This window comes from Vidua macroura, chromosome 1 (genome assembly GCF_024509145.1).
Source record: "Vidua macroura isolate BioBank_ID:100142 chromosome 1, ASM2450914v1, whole genome shotgun sequence".
NCBI lineage: Eukaryota > Metazoa > Chordata > Aves > Passeriformes > Viduidae > Vidua > Vidua macroura.
The window spans coordinates 101,038,587-101,065,098 of NC_071571.1; the positions used below are offsets into that span (position 1 = coordinate 101,038,587).

At 43.5% G+C, this 26,512-nt stretch overlaps 1 protein-coding gene across 3 annotated transcripts in view; it reads right to left on the reverse strand.

Annotated features, from left to right (window-relative positions):
- Positions 1-18,594: 18,594 nt before the first annotated feature.
- Positions 18,595-26,512, reverse strand: part of LDLRAD4 (low density lipoprotein receptor class A domain containing 4) — a 230,606-nt gene continuing 222,688 nt past the window's right edge. For all 3 annotated transcript variants that reach the window (XM_053973174.1, XM_053973188.1, XM_053973179.1), the window contains 2 exons: positions 21,511-21,564; positions 18,595-20,254 (listed from right to left, as the gene is read on the reverse strand). In XM_053973174.1, the coding sequence (XP_053829149.1) occupies positions 19,712-20,254; positions 21,511-21,564 (597 nt within the window). In that variant the 3' untranslated portion in view covers positions 18,595-19,711. The remainder of the gene's footprint in view (positions 20,255-21,510; positions 21,565-26,512) is intronic.

The following is a 26,512-nucleotide window of genomic DNA, read 5'->3' on the forward strand; positions in this document are numbered from 1 at the left end:
ATTGCATGGTCACTCTCAGTCTGGGGCCACATATGGGACCCTTTCAGTGCCACTCACAGGATCCGTCTCTTTACACGTGGCAGGGGTTGCACAGGGGCACCTTGGTGTCCTAGGATGACTTTAGCCCTTAGACATGTTAGAACTTGTTCATTCCACCACCTCTTCTTGCCCTTCCCCTTGCCCAGCTGGCCTGTGACCACTCCAGTGTTTATATGATCCATCTCTACTAATGCTAAGTACAAAAGCTGATTGACTTGGAGTTGACTGTCCTGTGTGATCATTTCTGCAGCTGGAGGAACAGCTCACAGTGACTCTTGCCAAGTGCCACCTCTGTGTAGTTGGTCAAGTTTGCAGCATGGAGAAGCCTGAGGAGTTTCTGGGACAACCACTTCCTCCACCCAGCATGTCAATTGACAAAGCACAGAGTTACAGGGATCCATTTATACAAAGCGAGAGGGGAAATCTTAAAGACTTTGGAAGTCTGACTTGGAGAGCTTTTGTGAAAATTAGTCACATGCTTGGTTGTACTGGTGACCTTGTCTCAAATTTGCCTTATATGGGACCTCTGCCTCATTAGTGGAGAGAGCACCTGGGGAGTTTCCTGGGCCACCCAGGAAATGAATGAAAGGCCACTTGGTGCCCAGTGGGTACCCAGCTATGCTGCAATTCTTACTAGGCCAAAGTTGACTTTCATCTTGTATCTCACTTCCAAATTATCTTGCCATGATACTAAGGTGCAGTTCTTGTTAGTGACAGTCAGCCTTAGCATGAGTTTGCATGGCTGGCAGCCAGGGGCCACCACCCTTTGGAGAGGCAGTGTGCCTGCACTCTGCTGGCAGGCTGGGGCAAGCAAGGGGCACCTGGGGACAGCACAGGGTCTCCTTCTGGTACCCAAGCCAGCACAGTTGGCACACTCATGTGGCAGCAGTGTCCCTTAAGGTGGAGCAGCATCAGTTAGTGCCTTCAGCAGGAGAGAAGGAACAGGGGAGCAGGTGCCATGGCCTGGGAAAGCAGTTTGGGCACAGCACCAAGAGGCCCTGAGGCAGCCCACAAGTGACCCAAGCAAGGGAGTGCCCAGCAAGTGCCAAGAGTCCTTGATGAGGTGAAAAGCCCAGGCAGAAGCCCAGCAGCACCTTCCATTGCCCGTACAACCATTCAGTCAGTGCTAACAGGGCTTGCCTTTTTACCTCTCACTGTTCAGCATCCTCGTGGGAAAGGGCTGTCCCTTCAGGCTCTAGAGGGTGGGTGAGGGTGTGGGTCCCTCCACCTCTGCAAAGCTTCAGAAAACTGATAAGACCAGGACTAAGGCATCCATCACTACATGTACAGCAGGGAAATGGCTGCTTTGGCACCGTCTCCCACTGCTGTCTGCTCCCTGCCTCACATGTAACACTGCTGCACAGCATCACCAAGTCACAACCTGCACTCTAAGTCCAGAGTACATGCTGTGATCAAAGCAGGGAATCTGTGTCAAAGCTGGGACCCCAGGATGGAACTGGAGTAGATGTTATGGTCCAAGCAGGGGGCAGATCTGAAATCACATCTCAAGATGGGACTGGAGCTGAAGTTACAAACCAATGCAGAGCCAGAGACATCACAACTCATTACTTGGCTCGGGCCAAAGTTGCTGCTCAAGATGGGGAAGAGACGAAATCAAAGCTCAAGCACTGTCCAGAGCCAAAATTGCAGCTAAAGGTGGGCTCAGAGTCAAGATAATATCCCTACTGGGACTGGACAGTCGCAAGACAAAACAGCAGTCACCACCTGAGGTGGTGACAGAGCCAAAAAATTCATAACCCAGGATGGGGTGGAACCAAAGCCAGAGCCATTTCAGCTCAAATTGCTGTGGCACTCACTGTCTGAGCAAGGACCAGAGCCAAATTTGAGTTGAGGCAAGTAGTGGTCCAAGACAGGGCAGGAACTGAAGTTGATGAAGTTTTAGCTCTCATATTATCCAGATTCTGTACTGCAGTAGTATATAACACTGAACTTTTCTCTTCACAGCTTAGTTAGACAAAACAATCCTTTTCCAGCCTGACCATTGCAGCTTCAGGCCCCAAAATGTATAAACAAAAGCAAATTGGGGGTGGGGGGAACAAACTGGGAGAATGGGACTTCATAACCTGAAGCTCTAATTGGACAATTAACCCCAATATGCAAATGAACCAAACTCATAAAAGTGTGAAAATTCATGAAAAAAAACTTATAAAAGTGTGAAAACCCATCATCCATCTTGGGTGTAGCCTCGGCCAGACTCTTCTACTGCCCATGGTGTAACCTTTGAAGGCCTTTTTAATAAATACCTACTTTTTTTCTCTTACTCTGTCTAGCTTCTGTTCTAGGTAACCTCTCCAGGTATCAAAGTCACAGCCACATATTGGGCCAGAGCTGAAATCATGCCCAGAAGTGCCACTAAGATGAAGCCACAGACCAACATGGGGCTACAGCCACAGCCACAACCTGCCATCCAGCCCTAGCCACAGTCACAGACCAAACAGGTACTGGAGCTGAAATAGCAACCTGGTATTATTAGGCCAGATGTGTCTCAGAGGCCCAAGATGTGTCTGGAACAGAAATCATGGCCTGAAATTGCAATGGAGCTAAAGTCACATCTAGAGATGGGGCCAGAGTTGAAGCCATGGCCCAAGATTTCCCCTAGAAGCAAAGTAACAACCCAAGATATGACAAGGAACAAATAGCAAACCCAAATAGGGGCCAGAGCCACAAACATGGTCTGAGATTGAGCAAGAGCAAAAGATAGAGCAAAAATGGCACCATCACTGATGTTACAGCTCAGGATGGGGTTGAAGCTAAAATCACAGTCTGATATAGGGCTGGAGCCAAACTTGTGCCTAGAAATGGGGCCAGAGCCAAAGTCACAGCTCAATATGGGACTGGAGCAGAAGCCATGATCCTCACTGGTGCTGGAGCAGGGACCAGAGCTGAAGCCCTGATCCAAAAACTGAGCCAAACACAGGGCCTCACGGTGGACATGGCTTGAAAATAGCCACCAGTCACTGAACAGGGAACAGGGCTGAAATCACTGCCCAAGAAGCAAAAGTTGCAGCCTGAAATGGGATAAAGCAGAAGTCATGAACCAAGCAGGGACCAAAGGCAAAGTTGCAACTGAGTATCAAAGCAGAGACAAAGATGTTCATGGCCAGGTGACCAGAGTCTAGGTTACAGCTTGACACAGGACTGAAGCTGAAGTAGCAGCCCAAGTAAGAGCTGTAATAGCCTCCCAGTCAGGGCCAGAGCCAAAGCTGGGATCTACCGTCAAGCTGCTGACAAAGCATCTGGCCAATATCAGGCCAGATATTAAGTCACAGCCCAATACCAATCCAGAACCAAAACTGCAATCAGAGCCAAAGTAGGAACCAAAGCAAGAACCCAAGATGGAAATGAAGCCAAATCTGTGGCCTGAGCAATAGTTTAAGCCAAAGTTGCAGATGAAGATGTGGCTGGAGACAAAGTCACAAGCCAAGATGGGGCCAGAGCCAAAGCCATGGCCCAAATAGTGGCCAAGTCACAGCAGCCTCCTGAGGAGGGGTCAGACCCAAAGCCTGGGTAGACCCAAAGCCTGGTTAGACCCAAAGCAGCCACTGGGCAAAGGCCAGAGCCTAAGTTATGGCCAAAGATGGGGCTGACACAAAAATCTCGATCCAGTGTTGAGCCAGAGCTGCAGTAGCAGCCTAAGGTGAGCCAGAGCTCAAATTGCTGCCATAGATGGGAGGAGATAAAGTCTCACTCCAGTATCTCTACAAAGCTGAGGTTAACAGCTCAATCTGGTGCCAGTCACAGCCCAAGCAGGGACCAGAGCCAAAGCTGCTGCTTCATGTCAGGCCAGATCCAAAGTCATAAACCGAGAAGGGCAGAGCAGAGTCAAAGACCAAGCAGGGGCAGAGTAGACATGAGAGCCTGAGCTGGAGCCAGAGTCAGAGCCCTCTATCAGGCTGAGAACAAGCTCATGAGCCAAGATGGGACCAGAATCAAAGTTGTGACTCAGGATGGGTCCTGGAGCTGCAACTATTGCCAATGATGGGGCTGGAGACATGATAGAGGCCCAAGGTGGCTCCTGATCTCTACTCACAGCCTGAACAGAGGTCAGACCTGCAGTCACAGCCTGATGGGACCAGAGCCAAAATCACAGCCCAGCCAAGGGCCAGAGCTGAAGCCTAATACCAAGTTGGAGATGATGAGACAGGGCCAAGGAGCCAGGGCTGGAGCCCAGCTCAAAGAGTGATATACAGCCAGAGCCAAATGTATGACCAACACTGGGCTGGCACTCAAGTACTGGCAGGAGAAAAAGCTGCAGACCAAGATGGAGCTGAGTGGAAACGGCAGCTCAATAAAGGCCAAAGCTGAATTCATATCCTGAGCAGGACCCAGAGTCAAAATCATGGCCCAAGGTGGGCCCAGAACAAAAGTCAGAGCCTGATAGGGGAACTGCCCAAGTTCTTAGCCCAAGAGGAGCTGAAATCTTGGCCTAAACAACAGCTGGAACTGAAGCAATAGTGAAAATGGGGCCAGTCAAAATAATGGCCTGAACAAAGACCAGAGCCAATCACAGTTGAAATTAGTGCCCAAGCTGAAGGTGCAGCTGAGCCTTTTGAGCAGAGTTGGAGCCAAAGCTGTGACCCAGTAACAGGCCAGAGCAAAAATAGTGACTCAAGATGGTGCTGGAGCCAAAGTTGAAACAAATTCCTGATTGTGTCCCCTTCAGGGTGTCAGCTTAGGGCATTGCATCACATTCATCCTTGTTCATCACTTACCATCAGCAACAATAATAATTAGAGAATTGTAATTATCCTCTGGCAATTAGCTGCCTATTTTTATGATCTTCTTAATATCTTGATTTCAAAAGCCCGCAGGGTAACATGTAGTGTTAAGTTTGGGCTTGAGTTTGATGAATTGATTAGACGATCAGAGAGGAGAGAATCCAGGGGAGGATATTCAGGCTTGTTTAGGATGCCCAAACATGCTACAGTTCTCAAGTCAGCTCCATTGCCAGTCAAGTATCGAATAGTCTGTGTCCTCCTCTCAAACTCATGCTGAATCAAGAATCTTATGTACTCTTGCAATCAGAATAAAGTCATAAAACTGATGTAATTTCCACTTGAAATGCTATGCTGAATCCGTCAGAAATGCAGTTGGGATCCTACATTTAATATGAATCAAAACTGTACTGCTGGGAGGCTGGTAGTGGAACAGATCCAGCACTGGTAATTTCAATGGGCTGCCTTGGTGACCTAAAACAGGCACAGAGAGACAGCACAGGCTCCTTGTGAACACTGCCTTGATTGTGCTTACTGATGACCTCCCATCTGGGGTCACAAAGCAGGTGGAGACAAAATCCAGCTCCACTATGAGGTTCTAAATACACAAGCTGCAAGTTTACCTCCATCCATTGTATCATTTCACATGGATTTGTTCATAGGCACAAAAAGAGTTGCCAGACCTTGTAAGGATGTAGATGTGAGAGAATGTGAGAGAAGGCAGATAAGCAGTGATGCTGTACATGCCCTTCTGCTGAATAGACTCTGCAGAAAGTGGTGCCGAGTCCCCTCAGCTGGCACTGTCAAGCACTTCCACCAGCGCATTTGCACCGGCTCTTTATCCAGGCACTGCCTGAGAGCCACCTTGCAGCACCTTTCCTCCAAAAACACGTGCCTGCACACAGCTGTGGCCTCCAGCTACCTCCCAGATGGGGCAGCTGTGATTTAGTGTGGAAGGAGACCTTTGTACGAATTGTAGTGGAGAAAGGGAAATTTCTCAGCCTTGGCTAACTGATGACCAATGATATGGTTAGCTAAATACCTGAATAAAGTTTTTATCCTGGATTAGACTAGAAAAGCCATGAAAATAAAGAGAACAATGTCATTTTATAGGAGTACTCAAAGTTCTGCCTAATGTACTAACAGTGTATTTTCTATTGTTGGATTGCTGTGCACTAGCCCTCACACCTCTGCACAGCATGTAGCCACATAGAGACAATCTTCTTCAAAAAAAATAAGTGCCACTGCACAAGCAGCACTCAAGCTACAGCCGCACAGTTTATTCTCGAGTACAGTTTTACTGCAGACAGGCACTTTACTTCTGTGCCACTGTCAGGTGGTGATTTTAGTGCACCTGATGCCATTTCCCTGACTGAGGCACAATTTTACAGTAAAGTGCCTGATTACCCTGGCATATGGCTGGAGCTAAGCATGCATATTATCTATAGGTATAATATACAGCATGACTGTAGAAGGTGAGAGGGCTTGCATGCTGAGTAGCTAATGCACTTATCACTCAGCCACAGGGCTTTTCATGTTTGCCAATGCACCTCTCGCTGAAAAGCCGTGATACCCAGTACTGCACCTGTAACTTCCCAAAACAAACACAGTCAGTCACTATCAGCACCTTTGATCTGCAGGAGGAGGGTCAAAGAAACCAGACTGACTCTGCAGTCTCTCAGTCAAGCCTTTCCTGTTAGGCTTTTCCTGACAATACATTAGTTGAAGTTACCAGCTCATCAACTTTTCCCCCAAGAGATATAAAGTTTGCAGCATAAGCAAATTTTATAGCACTTACAATCCTAACCCCATTGTCAGGAAAGAACTAGCTCCTATCCTTTTTTGCTGCTGCCATAAATCCTGCTGAATAGCTATGCAAGCACACTTGTGCTTTTATATTCGACTTACATGTCTTCTTCACCAAGTGAAGCCAATCAGGGCAAACTTGCCTCAGCTCATGAAATATTCACAGCACTGTAACACAATTACACGTGTATGCATATACACAGGAACATGTAATAAACTGGAATGTTCTCACTGCTTTGAGATGAAAATGACTTTTTTTTTCTTTTCCCCTAAGAATTTCTTGCTGCCCAGGGTTAAATGTAGGTCAAGCTGTCTGAGCCCATGTCTGTGGCACACAGAGCAGGATTAAACTGGAATTTTCCACTCAACTCAACTGTCAATCACTATAATGTCTGCAAATGTTAAATTAAGCTGGAATGATCTGGTGTTGGCACTGACAGGGGCTCAAGGGTGGCATTTTGGCCTCCATGAAAAAGATGCCCTCTTTCTCTGAACAAGGGGTGGCTATGTCCTGGCTGCTTGCTCAAAGCCCTGACAAACAGAAAATAGCTCTGTACAAGACAGTGGGATGTGTTGGAAGTGAGCAGAGAGAAACTATGCCTTGCAAGTGGAGAGACTGGGAATGGTGGCGATAGAAAGGTTATTCCCAGCATTGCCATGGGCTGTGCTGAGACCTGGCATGTACTTCTTCATGTGTGTTTCCTCATCTTTAAAATACTTTTAGCACCTTTCTGCTGCTGTTCTGCAGCACACTTCATAGTGGAAACCATTAAAGAATACAAAATATTTTGTTTGATTTACAGATTAGCCCCTTTATTAAGGAGCCAGCCTTCAAGTATCCCCCTCTAGCCATGGCAGAACATCCACAGGCTTAGCATATGGCAGGTATCCCTGGGATGGATCATGCAGTCCTGCCAAAATAAATAATGTATTTAAGGCAACTTGGAACACCTAAGGCAAGCTGAAATTTGCAGTTAATAAGTAACAACTGCAGCATATAGCTTCCCCCTTATGTTTTGGAAGATTCTGGGAACAAGTAGGGTTACTGACTATACAGGACACTGAGAAACTCAGCTCATCAATTTTACCACATGTAGGGAATTCAGTGTTTCAGCTCTAATCCCCATTCTCAAGCTCTCAGGAGCAATCATTTGGCAGCCAGTCTGGAAAAAAATGTAGAAAACAAGCAAAAAAAAAATCATGCAAGTTTTTAGTTTTCTTAATCAATGCTAGAGTTCTGCAAAAGCAGCACAATGCAAACTGCACAAAAAGCAGGGCATCGCCGCAGTAGAAGCGAGCTATTAGAAGAGGATTCAGCAGTAAGGGTTTTAAAATGTGCATTTTAATTAGAACTCACTTAAAGCACAACCGATCAAAACAGTGATAATGAGAGAAGCCTAATTAATTTTTGTCTAAGTAACGAAGTCTCATTACAGAGGGGTCTTTGGAAGAAAAGGGTTTGGGATGTTAAAACCAGGGTGTTTGTAATGAGACACAATACTGCTGGGAGCCTGGAAGCCAGACCTAGAGGTTTCACAGGACTGCAGCAGCCACTGTATTAATCTTTCAGCAGAAAAAAGTAACCCTACTGAGATGAGACATCCCATTTACAGCTGAGTTGCAACCATTGGCACTGATATTAAAACACAATCAAACAGAATGGCATATTATAAACTAAATATAAACACAATTAAAACCAGATTAAGTAAAAGATCAAAGTAGGCTCAAAAAATGCAGTTTCCAGGGAGTTCAGGGTTCAGACAGTAGAGGAGGAGCAGAAGCTTGAAGATTTAGAGTACTTGTAAGGACTAAGGAACTAGCAATTTTCTAAATACTAAAGAAGAATTAAAATGCTGTCGTCGGAGGAGAGCAAACTCAGGGTAGTTATAGGAAAAAATATTACTTTTGACCCAAAAATAAGTACTGCAACATTTAAAGAACTAAGGTGTTTGAAAAGAACAGCAGCAAGGGGAACCCCCCTGGTTCCTCTCTGAGTGGAATGTAAAGACAGCTCCATAGCAGGCTGTCAGAAGTGGGATGGACCATGGTTCCCACAGCAAACCTCTTCCTGGAAAAGACCTGCAAGAAAGCCCCAGGTTTGAAGTATCAAACTCAGCATCACATCGCAGCAACAGACATCAAACTCCAGCAAGCACAGGTATAAAATATAAACCAAGATAACTGTGTTATTAATAATCATGCTAAATAAAGCATCACTTTATACACAGAATGAACAGAAATTACCTGCTCTTTCCCAGTTTTGTTAAGCTTTAGTATGGCAAAGTGGCATGTGCCAGCCAGGGAGAATTTGATCTACCTTGCAAAGATCTGTATCACCAAAGACAAATCTCTGCATGTTTCATGGGACCCTTTCATCTGGTTTCTTACTAAGAGCATCATCCCTCTCTTCTCCCCATTACTGGACCACAACTGCTCTTGTTTTAAGCACTGCCCAAAGCATGTCCCAATTTCTTAAACCAGGTAGTGAATCTCCCTCCCAGAAGCCATATTTTGCACCTTCATTTTTTAAAGAATTTTTGCAACTCAATGCTTTGGGGGCATTGCTTATCCCCCCCGCTGGTCAGTCAGCTCTGCTGTGCCAGAGGCCATCACCACCAGCAGGGCTTTAAATGAGATCGAGGTGGGGTTGTTATCTTAAAGGAATCAAAATCACAAGCTGGCTTAGATTAAGTGCCTAGACTTAACTCCAGTGTGTGACAGCCTGTCTCCTGCTACAGCCCATCTTATGGCAGAGGCAGGGCAGAAACCGTCCCAGCATTAATCACCAGAGTGTGAGGGTCAGAACGCTGATCTTAAACCCTCACCAGACATCCACTTCCCGGGGCTCTAACATAATGCTTCAAGGATTGAGTCCTCTCTCATTCCTTAATGATCTGCTACCTGGCTGCCAGCAGCAAAACAGCAAGGTAGAAACACAAGTACTTATTGTTACCAAAACCACTCTAGTGTTCCATGCTTTTTTTTCTTTTTCAATTCGAAGGGAAAATAAATCCAACAGGAGACAAATGCATTTAATAATTTTTAATAATTTTGTGCCATGGTTTAACCACAGCATATTAAGAACAAGCATAAAATCTGTATTTAAAACTAACAACAGCACTTAGAGCAACATCTTCCTTTAAAAGTATTGCAATAAACAGACCTTAGGTCTAAAAACTAGGACATCACCATTTGCTCAATTAAAAGAGTCAGATACACAACAGTTGAAATCTTTTTCTGTATATAACTGGGAGTTACAGTGGAAAATAAGCAACAAATTAATTGTGTTAAACAAAAATTAAATTTAAAAAAAAAGTAAAGCAAGCCAGGTTTGTCATAGCATCACATGAACAGCTATTGAGAAATTCCAATACAGTTGTAAAAAGACTTACTGTTTTTAATAGTTTTGTTTTACAACAATAAATTTTAAAAGAAAGATTAAATATTGTTGATAGTGCTGTACATATTACAGAATAGCTTGAAAGAAAATGGACAAAAATAATAGATGTGTTGAAAATGTGATCTTGAAAGCCATGATGTTGGAAATACAAAAAAAAAAATTTAAATCCATACAGCAATAAAGCATTTTACACTGTAAATTAACTAGCAAGAAACAACAAAGAAAGGGTAACACTCTAAAAACAGGCATTTGATGGTTAATTTTGAGTGTAACAGCCTGACTGATGCACATACCATCATGAAATGCTCTGAGCACAGCAGCATTGGGCAGTTGAGAGTTATACAAAGATAAAACCCCTATCGACACTTATGTAGTCTTTATATTATGAGTAGAAAAGCTTTGTTAAAGAATACTAAAGTGATTTTTAAAAAATTATTATTATCATTATTTTTGCTGTCCAGGTCTATGATGCCTAAGGCTCTCGTAACTTCTGCTCATAGTCCTTTTAAAATCTTGGCTGCCTGCTGTGCTTTGTGGTAAATGGAAAAGCATGAACACAGCTGTGAATACACTTAATAGATAGTCTGCTCTTTCCACTGCAGCTTCAAAGCAAATTAGTGCCTCTAGAAGAAGTCATGCTCGTGTTTGGTCCACTCAATATGCATGTTTTGTTCTGATAAATCCTACTCTAGACTCCTCCAGCAGGAGGTTTACTCTGTACAGTCTTCCTAGTGAAGGCCCGGGGTTTTTTGTTTGCTTTTCTTCCTTCATGCACAGAAGTGGTACTGCAGTGCAAACAGAAACGTGAAGATGGCCAGGCAAGGCACACTTCCAAAACAATGACTCCACGCCTTGACAAACAATAAATGAATTAACAAGTGACAATCACGAAATACCTACGGTACATGCTTACTGACAGAACAGCTCAACATATAGAAGGATGTGATGATACAAGCTACCTATAAGGGCACGATGATGCAGAACTGGCCATAAAAAACTTAACACACTTATTTAAAACAAAAAAAAAGCCAAAACAACCATGGTCAACATTCAGATACAGGACTCCTGTGAGGGCTTTTAAAAAGATATTTACAGACAAAGGTGTAGATGCTTCTGGTTGACAGAGAAGCAGTGAAGGACTGTGCCCCAAGGCACCATCCTCCAGCGTGACGGACCGGGTTGAAAGCCCACTCAAACCAGAGGAAGCCCCACCACTGACTTCACTGGCCCCGGGTAAGGCCCCCTGAGTTTTAGCACAGCGCTTTGCAAGTCATCTGAAAAACCAAACCAAAACGCCATCTCAGACATCTCCCAACACCTTGCTACCTTACATCTGTGGTTAAAGCCTGGCAATATAAAAAAGCTACATACAGACAGGAGTATCTATGAAAGATTAGTTGGTATCCATCTGTAAGAGGACAAGTCTGTCTCGGACCGATAAACTTTTATATCATCTACTGGGATAGTTAGAACAAACAGTTTAGAAAAATAAGTACAGCATCTGCAAGTCCCTACACTAGAACTTCATGTTGAGTTTTCCTGAGGTATTTGCTTTACCAAAGAGCGTGCAGGGGCACGGGAATGGAGCGCCAAACACGGGGAGATGCCGGAGGAGAACCAAACTGCCAAGGGAGCCTGGCAGGAAGCTGAAGTGTAACATTACTTCCCATACCACTTCCCATATTGGGTTTGAACAGGTCTAAGCATTTCTCTGTAATCTTAAATATGAACCCGGGTTAAGCCATTGCTATCAGAAGCCAACACAGCAGCAGAGCTGCCAACTCAAAGCTCCCACTCAAACCCTGCATTCAGTTCGCTACCAGCTGGGGCCATTCTTGCCCACCCTGCAAGAGCACAGGTCACCAGGGAGTCCACCCACACCCCAAGCCCAAGGACAGTCTGTAGCGGCAGCATGGTGCACCAATAGTGGGCACAGGTTGGCTGTTGTCACAGAACTTTCATTGGCCTGGTTTTGATTTTGCAGGGATGGTTTGGGTCAGTTCCCACCTGTCTGAGCTTCATTTCAAATCTAGGATGTGATTAAAAAGGTTTGCAAAGTTTTAGCCTGTTTCTAAGTTTAAAAAAAAGGTAATCAATGATAGTAATAAATAACATATCTGCTGGAGAAGTAGTAACTAATACTGGTCCAACTCAGCAATAGCAAGGCAACAACCAATACAAGAAGCATCTAGTTGCAAGGTTAAAGCTGTGGAGGTTTTGTTTGTTTTGTGGTTTTTTTTCCTTTTTTTTTAAAGTGACACATTAAAAAAAAAAAAAAAAGAAGAAATCTTCACAGCAAAGATGCATCAAACAACTAATTGCTATACACAGGCTTGTCAAAAAGGATTTGTTTAACCTTTTTCCCTTATGATATTATATTGATATTTAATAGGAAAATAAAATACATAGACTTTTTGTAATTTGTATGCATTCACTTGAAAACTTTCTTACAAAAAAAGGACCAAGCAGATTGGCATTCACAAAGTCTATGCCATTTTTTGTGTTAAAATTGGTATCATCTGTACACTATCTTACAGTATTAACAACATCTATTCCTTTTCGTATGTTTGTTTGTTCTACCCATTGGGTAGGATATGTGCATAATATATTCAAGTTATACACAGCACCATACAAAGAAAAAAAAAAAAAAAAAAAAAAAACAGAAAAAAAGACAGACAACTGAAAAAGCACCATTTTAAGTGAGGCACAACAAAGGTGGGAGTGTAAGGCCAGATGCAAAGCCCCCTGAAGCTGGCAAGAGTCTTCCTACCAACTTCAGCAGGCTTTGGATCAGGCCCTCTTGAGTGCAAGGGGATTCCTATCTGCTCAGACCTGAACGTGAGGCACCTTAGTTGCTTACAAACTACGGACATGCAAACCTCCTCAAAATTATATCTAATAAGGATGTATTTAATTTATTAGTAAACCTACCACAGCAGACAGACAAGCACAAACCAAGGAGAGAAAGGAAGAAGAGACAGCTTTGTCACCCACGAGATCCTACACGCACCGTGTTGTTTCAGAAAGCTCACACACCAAACCACTTAAAACAGCAGCAGCAATATAGCAAAGAAAATAGCATCATCTCTGGCAGTAAATCACACATCTGTCAGAGGGAGGGGGAAGTATATCTACGTTACAGTTTTGTTTTTCTATCATTAATCAACATAAAAAGGTAAGCTCTTTTATAGCAAGAAAGCAGGCTAGCAATACCTGGGTTGCTTGTATTCAGTCTAAAAACAGAAGAGACACCAGCAAGGCAGAAGTAAGAGCCAGGAGAGTTTGTGACACAAAATGGTCCTTGATCTTCCCTTTCAAAAGCAGGAGAGTTGTACTGGGTGGTTATCAAAACAGCATTAGCATCCCTGAAATACATTTAATGCCAATGACAATTTTAAGAAAACATCAGTAGGCCCCTCCACTGCATGTCTGCAGTACTAAATAGTGCAGCAAAGCACTTCATTGAAACACCTACACTTCAGTTTGCTGGGAAGAGGCAATGCAGGTCTCAGGTTGGTTTTGGAGGATGAACTTAGTGGTGCAGCTTCTGTTTATTCCCCAGAGCTGTACCAAGAAAACTACTCTTTTTTTTTTTTTGCTGGTGCAAGTGTGCCCAATAGGGCTTTTGCCAGCCCAAAAATGCAATCAGAGGTGGCTCAAAAGGTAATTTACATCCCTGATTAGTGAGGATAGGCTGGCAAACTATATTAGCTACAAAAAAAAATCCTGCCAACATTTTCAGTCAGCATACTCTCAAAACCTTAAACTTGAATTTCCTAACGAAACATACAGACCAGTTTTTGGACAGGAAACCTCTCTACGTTCAACACATCCTCAGAAGGGACTCTTCAATGTTCTAAAAGGCCTCAACAGGTCTCAGACAACTCAGTAAGACTGCCTCTTTCCAGGGACTGAAATGATTGACATATTTGGGGCTAGTGTAGGAGAAAAGTTGTAATTGTACTGGTTGGCAAGCAGGCAACACAGTGCAGAGAAAGACCAGATATGTGTAATTAAATTATGTGCAACAGCCTTTATCTAAAAAGCAAGGATGTAATCAAAAGCCAGACTTCATCTGAACCCACTGCAGAGAAGGATCACTTGGTTCTCATCATCAGCTAGGTCTGAAAAAACATGCTGATAAGATTTAGGGTACACCGAGTATTACCTCCTTCCTGTACATCAATACATGAGGTCTGCATTGGGGTTATCCCAAAGCACGAAGATTTTTCAAAGCTCACCCAAAAGGAGAGAGAGCTGTTGGATGGAAGATGCACGAGCACACCAGGTCACAAGCAAGAACTGGTGCAGCAAGAAAGCCCCCTACTGATACAAACATAGGTCATGACATTTACAGGACTGAAAAGCAAATATTCCCGTTGTTTGACAAATGACCTGCCATTGTTACTGAGAGCACAACACAGAGCCATTTAGCACTTCTGGAAGGTGATCATGGAACAGAAACTAGTACAGACAGAATCAAGGGGACAAGTCTGCACGTAGGTCTGTATGTGCATGGACATGACTTAACTGTAATGACCAGAGAGAACCTGTGAATAATCCTAAATACTTTCAAATGTGCCAACAAGCCTATTGTTTATCCTTGGGAGAAAAAAATATATTAAAAAAATTGATGTATATCTATTTTTTACCAACTTACTATTTTGTTTTTCTTCGCCTACATAATCAGGTTACCTTAGCTACCGTGAGCGTTCAGGAATAGAGTCAGAGAAAGGTTAGCAATCAATCTTCTCCAAAGCATTCAAACATTCCTTACAGATTAGAGTGTCAGTTCTAAGGTCCAATATCTCACTGCCTGGCAGGGTTAGAAACGACAGCACTGTTCCAGACAGCCTCCACAGGCTCTTCAGCAGGACAAGGATTTCTTCTCTATTGCAAAGTGCATTCCTTAATAAACAATGCAATTCTGCTCCTTACCCTTCCCTGTACCCCATTCACAGAAAAAAAAACCCATAAGAACTCTCAATGACACTTTAAAAAAAAAATATTATCTGCAACAAGAACATTCTGAGATTTGGCATAACAGAAGCAGCTTCCAGCTGGGACAAACTGGTGTAAGAAGTGGGCAAGCAGTAATAAAAGACCAAATGAAGCACAGCTTCACTCATGGCTCCTGCAGATTCCATGAGTGCAGGAATGCAAACATCTTCCTCACTAGCCATCAGGAACTTGTACGTGAGGCGTATGCTTGAGTTTTCATACTTCCAAGGGGAACTGATGCTGTAATAAAGTCCCATCAGCCTGAGACTGGCCTACATGCAGAGTTCAGTGACAAGACCAGGAGTAGCATAATTAAACCCCCTTGATGAAAACAACTTCTTATATGTGAATTCTGCACATGCCACACACACCAGGAAAGGGATCTGAACACTGCACTGTTGGCTGGGTACCCCTCACTCACATCTTTTAAGCAGCATCCCACTCAGTCTGCTTGTCCAGCACTGAAAGGAGCCCAACCACAATTGTTCTAGACATAGGTACAGCATTAAAGCTAAGTGCCAAGTGCTCCATTGGTAAACTGGGAGAGAAACCAGTTTTTTCCTTTGCTAAACCCCCTGCCTTTTCTAGCCCTGAAAGATCATACAAAAACACCAAAGATGGGGCATATTCAGCATCAAGGAGAGAGCCATGCCAAGACACATAAGGGAAGAATTAGTCTTTGCAGTAGGACAGAGGTCACAAAACTTTATTTCATAAAGGTGCATTTAAAGAAAAAATAATCTTTTAACCTGAAAATTTCTAAAGTAGGGACATCACTATACTGAATTTTGGGAACACAAGTCAGAAGATGCAACCAGAATTCAGGCAAATATGATCCACCACATAGAAAACACCACACACATATTATGTGGGCTTTGTGCATGAGACACATACACCAGAAGATCAGTATGGAGGCAAAATCTAGACAATTAATGCTACAGTGTTTGCAGAAACCTTTTATAATTTATACAAAGTTTCACTGAGTGGCTCTGAAATACAGTCTATCAAATCTGGATATTTTCAAAGCTCGTCTTCCATAAATGCTTCACAGAATTACCGATTTTCAGATTTTCAGATTTTAGAAATTTTCACCAATTTCTAAGCCTGTAAAGACTGATAGTGATATCTAATTCTGGTATTTCTTTTACCATTCTGTTATCAAGAGCAGATTCAACAAGTCAAAGAAGAAAAAATGGAAAAACAAATTGTTTCAAACAGTAGGCAGTTACATTGTTGACTGCCTTCTCAACACTAATAGTGGAGAGCACTAATAGAAAGTGCTCCATAAGATAATAGCCCATTTACTGCTAAAAGAGGCCCCAACACAGAAGATTGCAAGCTCACCTATAGCAAGTAAACTAGCCACTACACTCCCAGAGCTGAGAAGTACTGTCTGCACGTTACATTTGGGAAAGCAGAGCATGACATTAAGCCATTAGAGTGTCCAAAGGGCCATGAGGATGATGAAGGGTCCCAAGGGGAAGCCATATGAGTGGCTGAGGTTACTTTCTTTGTCCAGCCCAGAGGAGACTGAGGGGAGACCCCAGTGTAGTTACAACTTCCTCATGGGGAAAAGAAGAGGGGCAGCATTGATCTCCTCACCCTGTTGACCAGTGACAGGATCCAAGGAAATGGCTGAAAACTGCGCCAGGGGCAGTTTAGGTTGGGTATTAGAAAAAGATTCTTCCCCCAGAGGGTGGTGGGCACTGGAACAGGCTCCCCCACAGCACCAAGCCTGACAGAGTTCAAGAAGCATTTGGACAGTGCTCTCAGGCACATGGTGAAACTCCTGGGGATGGTTCTGTGCAGGGCCGGGAGTTGGATTCAATGATCCTGATGGGTTCCTTCCAGCTTAGCTTGTTCTATGATTCTAGGATGAGAAGACAAAGATGCAAGAAGAGATGCAACTATTAGGTGAGCAAATACCAAGTTATTTTTAAACAAATATTTTCTAAAGAACTGGAAAAGGCTACATTTTCCAGGCAGAAAAAAAATTAAGAGACGGTATACCGGACAACGTTAATGGGAAGTGCCTAAATCCACTGGCATGCAGAGAGGGTAAAAGACGGCAAAGGGCTCTTTTTAAAGAAAGAACGTTCCCAAGAGGCAACTTCGAAGGCAACTTCAAGGCTCACTTTGCTGAATCTGCACATGAGGAAAGTTGGTCTTCGACCACCCCAAGCCCAGGGCCAAGTTCAGGTGTGCTGTGCCATGACAACTGAGTTCCAGCTGTTCTCAGCTGAAGGCTTCTTGGCTAAACAATCCTGTTTTAGGCAACAGCACAGTATCTGTGTAGGCACACTCATCTCTCGCTTAAAGGCTCACTTCTCAAGTGACAGAAGTCACTGAAGACCAAAACCAACATTTGCTGGCTTTGTCCTCTGGCTGGGTTTTGTTTGTTTGTTGTTTTTAGCTAAGAATTATGTTCATAGGTTGTTCGCAAAAATCTGATTTCACAGCTTTTATTCCCAGGAACCAGACAGTGATGAGAGCCCCAGCTGACTGAAAGCCACCTAGTCATTTTCTAAATACCTGTCCTGTGGGTCTGAGAGGAAAAAAAACAATACAATCTCTATCTCTCCCTTCAATTAATACATACGATAAAAGGCAGCTTTACTCTGCATTACCAGCATGACTCAGACCAAAATAACAATCAGAGACAAATGTGGCTGTGTATTCAGACTAACAGTTATACAAATGTTTTCTAAACTAGAATAAAATCAAATTAACTTATGAAGAAAACAAATCTACACTGAGGCCCAAAAGACAAAACGTACGCAGACACACACACACACGCGCACACACACTGTTTTGGCATTAAAACTCTGCATAGATCAAAGATGCACTTCAGTTATCAGTGTCCCTCGTGTACAGAAGCCCTGCAGAAATCCAGCCTCCAGCCGTGGGACCAGGGCATCGGTGCCCTTGGGGCACTCAGTGGCTGCTGCCCACAACCAAGCACAAGGCTCAGGAAAACAGAAAAAAGTGAAAGATCTTAAAGTGAAGAGGTCTATAACACACTCATACACCTATATATTAGAAACTATTCAAGCTAAGACTCTAAAGATTCTTACTTTTAAGTCCATTTCCAAAATGCATTTTAAGTGCAATTTGTGCTTTTTCATGTGCTTGTGATGCCACTATCACCTTTTGTCAACTTAGTTCCGGCACCATGCGTGCTTCCACACAGGAACAGCCAGTGGAGAAACACGCCATATGCCATGACTCAGGCAGGTAACACTTCCCAACTACTCTCCAGGCCAGTATAGCAAAAATCAGGGCTTACAGACACTTGGTGAACACATTGAGTCACCTTTACCCATGAGCACAGTCCTGCTGGCGTCACGCAGACATCATGGACCCAGAAGGGTTTCCACAACAGGGCCCAGAGCAAAATGGTTTGCAGGGAGAATTCCTGGTGCTCCCACGACCCTGCCAGGGATGCGCCAGGAGCCGGCACCACTGCCATGAGCGCTCTTGGTACTGCTGCAAAAACACCACGGAGGGTTTAGCCACAAGGGCCCCCTTCACTTTAACAGGACGGACCTCCGGGACTGAACTTCAGCATCTGAAAGGATGAAATGGAGAGTGAAAACCACAACAGCCTCACAATCTCGAACAGCAGAGCAGGGGAAAAAAATCCCACCCTGCATTTTTAAACTATTTATTGCATAATGTCATGATATGTGACTAAATACATTTCAGGCTACAGTGAGGACAAAAATCTCTAGAACTCTAAGTACTGGTGATACTGCAGTATGAAAAGGAAAAGAATGGCAGCACTTAGAATCAATACAAATCAATGCATCTGGGAATTGCAGTTTTGCCATTTATGAAAGAAATAGTCTACACTGCAAAATAGCTAAACCTTAAGTGATGGAAAATGCTGGGATTTCATATTTGCCTTCTTCCATCCAAAAGTCTCCAAGACACTTCATTGATACACTGTTATTTGAATGCAAATTATTGCAAAGACAAGTGTCCCTGTATTTTTTGAATTGTAAAAGTCAAGAGATGTTAGGCTAAGTCCTGTCCCCACCTTTTAGCAAACCCAGGGGGGGTAAACTCCTCCAAATTACTTCTAGGGCTCTATCATTATTCCACAGGTGAAACGACAACATATAGAAGAACTTCACATAAAACAGTTCCCTCATATATATTTTTTTTTAAACAGTAAGATAGTGCAACTTTTTAAAACACATTTATCACAACACAAATTAATTCCTTGCATTCATCTATGTTTTCAACTTTATACCTTGGCACACAGAACAGGAATTTTGTTTCATATTAAAAAAATTCACACTCTGGGAGAAAAAAAAAAGCAAACTGGCCAATTCTTCCCCCATTTATCTAGCAAAACCACCTTCTTCCTTCTGCCATTCAGTGAGTATAAAACAGGCTGTACAAGCCTAATTTCTGTGCTAAGTTAACTTTTAGAATTAAATAATTGAAATAGTTTATTAAAAAAAAATAATATATCCCCCCCCCCCCCCTTTCCCCTGAAACACTGCTCATAGACAAACTGAATGGAAGTTTGTATTTCTTTCAATCTGCTTTGCATGCAATTCCCCTGAAAGGAATCAGAAACAAAGAACTGGTTTGCACGTTTGGTTTTACTCAGTTGTACCACGTGAAACGTAACAACACTGTGCACCAGAGCACGGGGGTCTTCCTCCACCACCCTGCTTGGATCTCCCGTCTTCAGTCCAAACGCACCTGGGCAGGTAACTTAGACCAGGTTTCCTGGTTTCCGGTCCTGGCCTTTGCTGGGGACTATTGTGCTCTCTGAATTGTTCTGCTGAAACTGAAGTCTGCTCCCCCTCTGCGAGGAAGGAGGCATGTTGCTGTGCTGGTGATGGAAAAAAGAGGAGCCTGGGTAATGCCCCATGACCTCGCTGTACGTCGGGGGTGGTCCTTCCATCCTTCCGTTACTGCTATAGTTGGTTGCACTTATGCCCGAATTGCTGCTGGGTGGGCAGGGACCCCCATTGTACATCGAGATGTCTATCAAGTCGCTATCAAAAATGGTTCGGTTGGGCGGCGCCCTGACGGATTCCCGGTTGAGCTCCATCTGCTGCTCGGGGTCCCGGAGCTGCAGGGTGCACGGGCCCTGGTACGGCGGTGGCTCTTCGCCGTCGGAGAGGGAGATGGTTGGAGGAAGGTCAATCTCATGCTGCATGTAAGGGTAAGTGGGCTGGAAGCGACTGAAACGGTCCCGCTGCATAAAAGATGGGGTGGTAAACCTGTCTCTGGACCTTGGGGCGTACATGATCTGAAACGGGAAGAGAGACACGTGTGACTCCACCTCTGCACAAAGCGCTGCGGGTGCTCCAATCCTCACAACGAACTGATGAAACACAGAATGCTTCTTTTTGCCACCCGTCCTAGAGGTTAAACCCAGCAGATACCGTGCACACGTGCGGCCACGTGCGTGCAGGTGAAGAGGCAGGAGGTGCAGGAAGGATCAGCACACTCGAAAACAGCTGCACGAAGGAAGCCCAAGACCACACAGCTCCTTCTGACATTAAAACATTCCAAGCAAAACCAAATTATTCTGTTTCTGAAACCAGGAAACTAATTCTTTCTAGTCTGGGTAATTGACTAATTCTACAATGTCCCAATACTCGATTTCAGCTGCAGCCTGAGCTTCCCCCTCCTACTCAGAGTTAATGCATCCCCAAAGAATTCAGATGGTCATTTTAGTACAATTTGTAAAGGCTTGGTATATCTCACACCTTCACCATCAGAGTGTATCAGGTCTCCTCCTCCCCCTCACTTCTCAGCCAGAACTCAGCCTCTGGGGAGAACCTACAAAGCCTCTGCAGTGTGATGGAAAGCATGTCCCTGGTATATTAAACCCTGGTGAAGGACAGGCTTTACAAAAGATACTCTGTGAGGTGCTACTGCTCCTCACTTGGTCTATCCCAGATCTGGACAGACACAGCAGCTTCTCAGATCTAGAGCTATCAAACTGCTCTTCTCTTTTTTGGATCCCTGCAGGGTCTTCACCCCCTGACCTTCACAGATGCAGGACTAACCACCAGGAAATTCTGCTGCTTGTCACAGGACAGCTGGACAAGCATAGACCTTGTCTATTATTACATAGACAAGGGATCTGTGCTAGCTGGAAGAAGGCAGACACTGGTGATAGGATAAGTGTTGTAAATCCAAGAAAAGTTCAGAGACAAGAGGAAGAGGTCTCCCAGCTTCCAATGAATACTCAAATTACTGATTCGCTGTGGGAAAGAGACACACCTCCATCACTTACTTGTGAATGCCTACTATGACACAGGGAGTTGCTGATGGAGATGAGGTGTCAGGTAGGCAGAATTTCATTATTTTATGAAAAGGTCTCAGAAATTTATGAAATGTGTGTTAAGGTGGGCTTAGATGATTGTGTGAACTACACTGAAAAAGCTTTCTTTACAAAAAATAGATGCATGTGTTTGCATCAATTAATAGATGCATATATTACAGAAAAAAAAAAAAGAAAGCACTTGATGAAGATAGTCAGAAATCTGTCAGTACCTCTGAAGCACCCTGGCGTGAAACCGAGCTTTCTGAAGGCCACAAGCACCCCTCCTGAAATGTGGAAGAAACAACAAAAAAAGAAAAATTAATAGATCACATCACCATTCTGCCTCATCATCACAGCTCTTACCAGGAGTCATCTTCTAAGGACTGGCTGTCTCCAGGAGCTAAACAAGCAACATCCCACCCCTTTCTTTCCAAAACATGAGCAAAGAGCAGCTCTGCTCCCAAGCAGGTCAAGCTTGGTCCATTTTGCAAGTGCCAAGATGACATCCACAGCACCAAGCCCCACAGGCCATAAGGATGCAGCAAGCTGGTGGTGGCTGAGAGAGTGTGGCAACACATGGAGATGACAGGAGACATCTCAGCACCTGTGTGCTGAGCAGGCACCTGCCACCTCCCAAACCAGCAAGGGTGGCAGGTCTGACAAAGGTCTGCCAGCAAGGATCCCAATTACACAGCACAGGCAAAACAGTTCACAACAAAACCTGGCATCTGTAATCTTAGTGAAGTGACAGACATATTAAACCCAGGGATAATCTGGTCAAAACTGTCAGTTGCCCAATTCCCACCATAAACAGTAGTTAAAGCAGCTGAGGTTTCAGCCACTTTTTCAAGCACTTCTCCAACCATCTTCTCAGGTCAAAATACCTTCTCTCTCATGTCTTGAAACGCTGTTCTGACATTGTACCAGCACTCAGGGCAGACTAAAGGGGTGAAGAACAGTATGCCAAAAAGGGAAAATAGCTTAAGGCATATTATTATTTTCCTTCTCAATTAATTGTTTAGAGTAGCAGTAACTCCCACAATGAATTTATTTTATTGGAAAATTCTGAAGCTGAAAAGGACATATCAGAGCAGCTATAAAGCACAGAAGTTCAATCTTGGTGCACAAAGAGAAAATCAAAATATTGATAGTCGTGACTATTTTCTTGATGCTAATTCAGGTTTTACATACATAAGAAATTTCAGGAACTGGAAGGAAAATGCATACTGTCCCCAAAAGCATTACCATGTATAGACTGCTTCCAAATCTTACTGTACTGCTTCTTCTCACCATAGCATCTTTCAACATATTTCAGAAGTAAAAATAGACCCAACTACATGTTCATCATGACACTTAGAGACCAAATGCCGTCTGTGATCTTGTCAGGAGAGTCCACTGCAGAGAAAAGCTGCTCTAAGAGGACTCTCCCACAGGAATCAGCTGCTAAGGAAAATGCTCTGAATAGCAAAGCTGGTACACTTCTCTTCTGTAGCTTTAAAGAACAAAGATAGAGAGAGGCTGACAATTGCAATTATTTACAACTTCCCCAAGTATTCCCCTTTGCAAAGACATGAAAGACAAATCTTATGCAGATTCACTTATTTCAGTGCCTAGATGTGGTTCTGTCAGTTGAAGAAATTGTAACTCTGGAACTATACACATACATGTATATACATACTTGTGCACACATTCCTTTCCATTCCTTCAGCACCCAGGTGCCCTCATTTTGAAATATCTGAGGGTATGTTTGCACAATTAAAGGCAATCAGGTTATCAGCAGTTGACCCAACAGGCTCCAATCCCACTGCAACTGTTTGTAAAACATATTAGTCAAAGCTAAAGTTCTCAATTAACTGCTCCTGAGTTACAGGCTCAGAAGAGAGGAAAAAAAGGCAAAACCAACAAGCCAACCTAGAAAGAAATAAAATCTACCTCCACCACTCATATTACTTAAACTCCCTTATGAAAAGGAGCTGCTGATGAGCATGTGGAAACGACTTCCATCCTAGGGCCCATCTCCCCAAAGGCAAGAGGGTAAGATGAGCTGAGAGATGGTGCAGCATATGGAGGAAAAATTCCTTGCATGGAGATGGAACAGGACGTACTCACTGAGCCAAGACTCCCAGATCTGCTACCAGCCATGCCTAACAGAAATAACTTGTTAGAAGAGAGGAGCTGCCTGTTACTTCCACTGCCGATACCTGAATCCCAGAACAGTCAAAGGCCCTGCCTGGAGCACTGCAGGTGTTACAGGGACCCCACTGAGTGTAACCAGGGCACTGGGATAGCCACACCAAGATGAGACCAAAGGACCCCAAAGCTCCCTCCACTCTGGGATAACTACTTGAGAAGGTAAACAGCTTGGGATGCAGTTGAACTCTGAGGCTGTGAGATCCTTAGAATGCAAGGATATGTAACAATGTCCTACAGTTCACCTGTAGCTCCTCCCTTCCCTACAGTTTCCCCCAGAGAGAGCAGCAGACTGAATAAATAATTTGGCAGCAGCTAACCCCCAGCAAGATTTCTATCCCAGGAGCCAGAACTCCCCAAGCAGATAGCTGGGTAACATGTGCTCAGCATGCCCACACTTGGAAAATACCAGGCTCACACATGTGCAGACCAACCTCACCATGGTTGGTCTAATGATGCAGCACAGAATTCTCTCCTCACCAAGGCCAGACTAACTGAACCAACACAGAAATTTTGCACTCCTGATATCACTGCATCTACCACAGGAGACTTATTACCTACCTTTCTCTTTATTTAAGGGAAACTCCCCTTTCCCAGTATCTAACCCTACAGTTGGTGCCCACCAACTCCACTGATCTTAGGGTGATGGAAAGATGTGGAGTTGAGAAGAAAGTGCTGCAGAAGAAAAATATCCCCATGACTCCACCTCTCCACCCTGAGACACAGATTTAGGAAATAATGTGCTGGGACCACCCTGACCAATATGGGGTGACTTATACTGAGAAAAACTGTTAGTTCTTGCTCTCTGCTTGTCCCTCTGCTTACAGACCTTCCTTTGAAAGCTAAAATGCTTCCCCTGTGCTCATATTAGTGAAAATCAGATGAGAACTGATACCATTTGTACCTATATTAGGAATTTGTACAAGTAGTTATCAGGTATGTGCAAACAAGGCTAAACCTGAGCAAATGCAATTTACCCATATTTTGATGAGGGCAGTACCTCATTTGCCTGCTTCTTATAGACTGTCAATAGCTAAGCCACCTCAACGTTCTCCCTGAAGAGACTTCAGACATGAGCTTCAATACTTAAAAGGAACAAGGAGAGAAAGCTTATACATTCATTCCCTATAGTGTATTCATTTTTAACATTGTTGGGCTTTGGAATGAAAATCTTAGCACCTACCAATAACAACAAGCAAGAAAAATCTTAGGGATCCACCTATGTCTTTTGCTGACCATTGCCATTTTTGAGTTTCACCATAATTTACAGAAATTAACTCTGTGATTAGGTTTTGAAATAGCAGCATCATTTAATAAATCCAGCTGAGTGATTACTTAATTATCTCATGGTGATGATTATTTAACTCAATATTTAGAGCTTAGGAAAATCCATAAGCCTAGAATAATTTGCTATTTCATATTTTACAAAGCTTTACAGCCTCTAGAATTAAACAGTGTAAATAAAAGACTTTTTGAGGACATTTTTAAACACTGGAGGACACACTATAATCCAACTGCCTCAGCTGAGCATTAGTCCATTGACAGCCAGCAGGAAAGACATTTACCAGAAGAATGATTTTTAACTCGGGAGAAATTATAAGTAAAAATTTACACTCAGCAAAAAGTTTTCCTCAAACTGTAATAAAGCAAAAGGATCCCTGTGCTTGTTATAGCTGGGATAAAGTTAATTTCCTTCATAGTAACAAGTATGGGGCCATGTCTTGGATTTGTGAGGAAAACAGTATTGATAACCCAAGGATATTTTCATTATTACTGAATGGTGTTTACACAAAGTCAGGGCTTTTTCTGCTCCTCACCTCACCCCATCAGCAAGGAGGCTGGGGGTGCACAAGGAGCTGGGAGGAGACACAGCTCAGACAGCTGATCCCACTGACCAAAGGGACATTCCAGAGCATATGGCATCATGATCAGTACATAGAGCCAGGGGAAGAAGAAGGGAAGGAGGACTTTGGGAGCAACAGCATTTGTCTTCAGAAGTCACTGTTACACACCATGGAGCACCAATACCCTGGAAATGGATGGACACGTGCCTGGCCCTGGGCAGTGGTGAATGAACTCCTTGCTTTGCTCTCCCTATGAAACTGTCTTGATCTCAGCCCACAAGTGCTCACTTTTACTCTCCCAATTCTCTACCCCAGCCTGCTGGGAGTAAGTGGCTGTGTGGTGCTCAGTTGCCAGCTGGGGTTAAACCATGACAATCCCATATAATCCAAACTTTTTTTTTTTTTTTTTGCTGACTGTTAAGGAGATTTACAGGCTTTCTCCACTATTAAGTTTCTGCAAAATAGAACTCTGCCTGAAATTATGTTTTCTGAGAAACAAAAGTAAGTTTTTCACTTTCTAAAATGCATTACAATTATTAACAAGATCCCTCTTTTCTCCTTAACACAGATTAACAGGTTTTTTTTAAACACTGATTTTTATTTTATTTTATTTTTATATAAAAACACACACACAAATACACACATTTCTTTTGCAAGTGAAATGTTCCAGATAGCAGTGTAGTTTCTGATTTTGGCCCTAGGTGGTACATTACACCACATTAAAGCAGCGGCTTGCTGAAAACACTCCAGGAAGGCACAGGGGCTCATTCCTCCCGGTATCTTCCTGGGTGATACAGACCACCACAGCTTTGAAGACAGCAACAAACACAAGCAAAACAAACTATTGTGTTGCCCCCAACAGAATGATGAGTATTCCAGCAGGATTGCTTGTTCCTTTAAAAGCAATTCCTCAAGGGCAGGAAAGGTGATGCTGTCTAATAGAGCAGTGCACGGTACCACAGAGAAGTACCAGAGAATTACAGAGTGCCAAATCTCTCACACATTATCTGCCTCCCTACACTTACTGCAATCATTCCTGTTACTTAATGCTTTAAAACTTTTATTTCCCCAGCTTCACAGCACTTCATCACTTTAAGTAATCTCCATTTCATTCAACTGAAGGGAGTAAGTACTATTATCCTTCCTTCTTTGTTTGGAGATGAAGCAAGTTGCCCAAGGTGACACACTGAGTCAGGTG